At 37.0% G+C, this 5,096-nt stretch overlaps 1 protein-coding gene across 1 annotated transcript in view; it reads right to left on the reverse strand.

Moving 5' to 3' along the window:
• The window catches only part of gpr39 (G protein-coupled receptor 39), a 20,096-nt gene extending 15,000 nt beyond the window's left edge, over window positions 1–5,096 (reverse strand). Inside the window, exon 1 of the mRNA XM_037686264.1 lies at window positions 4,313–5,096. Within this exon, the coding sequence (XP_037542192.1) occupies window positions 4,313–5,096 (784 nt within the window). The remainder of the gene's footprint in view (window positions 1–4,312) is intronic.

Below are 5,096 nucleotides of genomic sequence, written 5' to 3' on the forward strand. Positions count from 1 at the left end.
TTCTGAACTACTTTTAGTTTAGTGTTAGTATTTTGCTTTTAGCCAACGTTTTGCTACTTTACACTAGCTTCTTGCGACTTTTAGCTTTTATGTAGCCTTTTGTTATGTTTAGCTTCTAGCTTCATTTTAACTACTTTATCTTATAGTTAGTCTTTTGCTACTTTTAGCTTTCAGCTCACTTTTCATTACTTTCAGTTAGTTGTTTTTTTTATATACTTTCTAGCTACAGTATATCCTTATGCCACGTTTAGCTAGCTTTTAAACACTTTGAGCTTTACGCTTGCCTTTTAGTTCTTTTAGCCAATACTTTGTTGCTTTAAGTTAACATGGCTAACATTTAACTACTGTTAACGTTTACTAGATTTCTGGTACTTTTAGGTTGCCTTTACTTAATTAGTTTAGCGTTTTGCTAACATTTACTAGACTTTTTGCTATGTTTAGATTCTACTGAACTTGCAAATTTTTTCTTTGATATGTTTTGCAAATTTAAGCCAAAGTTTTTCTCTGTTTAGCCTTTAGCTCATTTTCAGCTTCTTCGACAGATTTCAGCCGTCATTCGGCGTTCAGACTGTTTTCTCAGAAAGTCATTTTTCTTGTTGTTTTTCAGATTTTTTTAAAAGTTGCAACAGTAAATGAGGCGAATTAAAGTCGGGCGTTTTGAATTTAGATGCAGTAAATGTTGAGATATAACAAAATTAAACCCTGACTCCTATCAGACACACAATCGACTCATATCTGTCCTCATCAATATTTATACATTCATCAATATTCTAGTGTGTTGTTATTACAGCGTGGAGACGGGGTGTGTGATGGACATCAGCTCACAACACACAGTCTTTAGCTCATTACACCTACCCTGATTAATTATAATCAGTAATCTCAGATAAACTTTGACTTTTCTATTTATTTATTCCATTTGGCTTGGTAATGAATCAATTTATTTGGGTTTCAAAGTAAACTAAGACTCTCCACCTCCTCACACGGTGGTAAAAAGACAGTATTATCATCGCTGGAGGACAGACACATCCAATAAACAGACCTGGTTCAAAACAAACAAGTTTAATGCATACTGATTCTGCTCACAATATGGCTTCTCTTTCAAACTATAAGAAGTCAAAAGATCCGGGCTTGAAATATTGTTTATTTCTGAAGATAAGATTTGAAATGCAAAGTGGGCTCCTTTCTTTCTTTAGGAACACTAAGCTGCTGATAGAAAGCGTCTGAAAGATAAGAGGTTTTATTCTTGGTTTTCATTAGTCAACAGATTTACGAACAATAAAATAAAAGCAAATTTAATTTGATTAAAAATAAAAACTCTAGTTCTTTTTTTGTATTTACTTAAAGTGAGATTATAGATTTTATTTTCCGTTACAGAATAACTTTAAAAGTTGTTGACTAATTCCGCCCTCGGGGGGGCGTGTCCTAACTCTCCGTCCAATGACATATTTTGTTCAAATTCAAATGTGAAGTAAAAATGTGGGCGGTGCTTCAATCTGACCAATCAGCAGAGAGGGATTTGCCATTAAAGATGGCTGGGTTCAGTTTACTAAAAAGGAAAAGCTCCATCGAATAAACTTTTTGAACTGGGACCAAACTTCAGCAGATGTCAGCTCTAATCATGAAAAAAATCTCTCCTTGACTTTTAGACTAACATCAGCAAACATTAGCTTTAAAAATCTATAAACAAATCATTCCAGAGCCGTGACTCGGACAGTTAAAACACAGAAAACTAGGCTTTTATTTTATCTCACTGACCAGACAAGCAAATGAGTGATGTTTAACCTAAAGGTGGTTTGTTTCACCAAATAATAAAAATACAAAACTGGTTAAATGAACTGAGTTTATGGAGCATTTCTCACCCAACAGGATACTAAAAAGAGCTTTCTATTACAACCCAATCAGTGCCCTCACTGAACCGTCACACATCGCTCTGCTACATTTTTATACAAATATTCTGAATATATCATTCTGGAAAGTCTTTACGTTTATCATGTAAATGAGAAAACTATGGGGATTTGAAAATTAAGGAAGTACCAACTGACGTCGCTCAGCTTGTTCCAGATTACTGATGACACAGAGGCCAGAACAGAGAAACATCTGGAAATCCACGTGTTCTGGCTCTTTATACACATAGAATGCTGTAAATAACTTTACACGAAGCTTTTTGTCTTTACCTTAAAAAGATAATCAAATGTACACCTGTCGTTTGAGCAAAACATTTACCAGAAACGAGCTTTCTCACATTTAAAGCCACCATTTCTTCTAATTATCAAAAATACTTTATTTGAATGTTGCTTTCTGTGATTACAAATAATTTATTATAAATGTCTTGAAACTGCGACTAAAAAGACAAAAAAAAATGCACAATTATAAACCATGTTAATTTTGCTACCACATTATAACAAAATATTCCTTTAGTTTCTTTTTAGACCATATTAGTTTCAGAAAATCTCGCTACTCAACTTACTGAAGCGAAATTTATATTTATTTGATAAACATTGTGCATTTCCCCTCCTGAGACCCTGCATCCTGATGATGAGGACATTGGTTTTAAACCTGTAAACCTTATTCAGGATTTTAAGTGTTATTTTTATAACAAATATATATTTATATTTTTAAATCTTAATTGCCCCAAAACAGTTTGTTTTCATGTCGATGTTATCCTAAATAGCTAGGGGAAATTCAAAATGCACACCAAGCAAAAGCTTGGGACTCAGGAGGATAAAACTGATAAGCCTTCTTTTAAAGAATGCAAGTTTTTAATTTTTTTTATTGCATTTTGTCTCCATTTTACAGATCCTCTCATCAAAATATTGCACAAACATAACCATTTAATTGTCAGCAGGTTATCACGTTATTACCAAACTCTACAAGTAAAATAACAAATTTATCTTCTAGTTATCGTTACTTTTATTCCCCCATTCAAACTCTTGGTTTTGGGCTCTTTTTTATGGTTTTGCTCAGTGTTGTTGTGAGGTATTTACATAGTTATTAGTTGGTAGCAACATGTTTATTACATGTTTATGGTCACACTGTTATGATCGTAATACTGAGCTGTAATCTGAAGGTTTGTTTTTGATTTAAAATAAAGTTTATGTGTTTGTTGCTCACTGTTTGACAATCTGCTGGTGGGTTTTATTTTATTATTTTGTTTCAGCGAGTCCAATCTTGGCTGATATCCAGTGGACCAAGATAAAGACACTGTCCACATCAGCGCTCACAGTATCTTTACTCTGCAGAATCTCTTATGACTGTCAGAGCTGGCAAACTACTGGCTACTTTAAAAGCCATTAAACACTCCACTGCCTCAGGAAAGGATTCACTTTTTGTTGCTTCTTTTCTAGTTTTTTTTTTTATCCTCAGAAGGATTTTTACTTTCGGCCTGTAGTTTTGGAGAGGATCCTCTCCTCTGAGTCCAAACCAGGCCGTTTCGACATCATTCAATAAGAGTGAACGTCTGTTTTATCAGTTACTGTCATTTAAATCTAATTATTAATTTACAACAGATCTAATAACTCAGGTCAATAACAGAAAACATAAAAACTGTGTCTCTTTCTTTGAAGGTCACCAATCAAATACATCTGAAAACATACCGAGTAGTTCAGCTCTTTTAAAGTGGGGTTCTGTAAAAAGGAACCATAAATATCTTACCTGCTGCAGATAGCTCTTTTGGAGTTTAACACTGTCCAGATTGATAAGCAAACAGGTTGTTTTGTTTTTAAACAAATCCAGACTCAAAATAAACCATCAATTTATACGTTGCATCCAAAAACATGGGAAGCAGGGGCGCTGAGGGCGCTGAAGCACCTTCTGATGAATGCAGGAGGACATGCATGTTCAGAAACGCAGTTTATTAAGAAATAGAACTGTAATAGGAAAAACAAATGTAATTACTGCTGTTCACACTAAAAACTGTTGAGTCAACAACAACCTAATTTGTAACCCGGCGCTGCGTCAAATTTGGACCGAGTCAATTTTGGGTAGTGATCAGTTCGACCCAACAAACCAAGTGTTTATGGAAAATTAGGATACACTGACCAACCCAAAATCTGAGTTTTTACATAATTATAACTTGGGTTGGAGCTAGCTACCTGGCGCTAAACACTATTAACACTAGGTAGCTAGCACAAACTAATGTTATCCTAAAAACCCAAACCCACAAGCTTTTATTAGTTTTATATTTTATTTATGTCCTGTACAGCACTGTTACAATCTAGGATTGTTAAGAAATGTATTAGTCAAGAAATGGAATTTTTTTTTGTTTTTTAATCTTTAGATAAAATTAAAATTAGATCATAAAACACGGACTTACCCAAAAAAATGATTGTCTGTTTTCTTGCCGTCTTGACCACTGCACTTTCGTGCTTGGCGGGTTTTTTGACCCCGTTGACGCCTTTATCCAGGGATCCCAAGGGTTTCCGCAGAACCAGGATCATCGCCCGGCACATGAAGGCCACGCAGACCAACACGATCATGTAGACGATGAACGCCACGAAGATGCTGACCCTGTACATCACCCAGTGCTCCCTTAGATTGGTGCAGAAGGTCAGATTCTGAACCGGGCGGTTTTCCCGGGTTGGTATGTATCCCTGTGTTCCAGTGGAAAACAGCAGAGGCAGGGCCACCAGAACGGACACCGCCCAGGCGAAGGCGATGAGGGCGGAGGTTCGTCTTTCGCTCAGGGTTTTATAGTGGAAAGGGTGGCAGATGGCGACGTAGCGCTCAAAGCTGAGCGTGGCCACATTGAGGATGGTGGCGTAGCTGCAAAGCTCGAACAGGAACTTGTAAATCTTGCAGGAAGCGTCACCAGATGCGGCGGTGAAGGGGAACCAGATGGCGCTGTAGAGCTCCACAGGCATGCCGATGAGGAGCACCAACAGGTCGGAGCTTGCCAGGCTGACCATGTGGTCCGTCACATTCTTCTGAAGGTAGCCCTTGTGCCTCAGCACCTGCGTCACTCTGATGGTGACTGAATTACCCACAATACCCGTCACCAGCATGACGCTGTAGAGGATCGTCATGAAAATTTTGACTGGATAGTTGGGTTCAAGTTCATGCCAGTCCATGATTCCACCTGGATTATTTCCTCCGGTCAT

Source organism: Nematolebias whitei, chromosome 13, assembly GCF_014905685.2.
Source record: "Nematolebias whitei isolate Nwh7 chromosome 13, NemWhi1, whole genome shotgun sequence".
Lineage (NCBI taxonomy): Eukaryota > Metazoa > Chordata > Actinopteri > Cyprinodontiformes > Rivulidae > Nematolebias > Nematolebias whitei.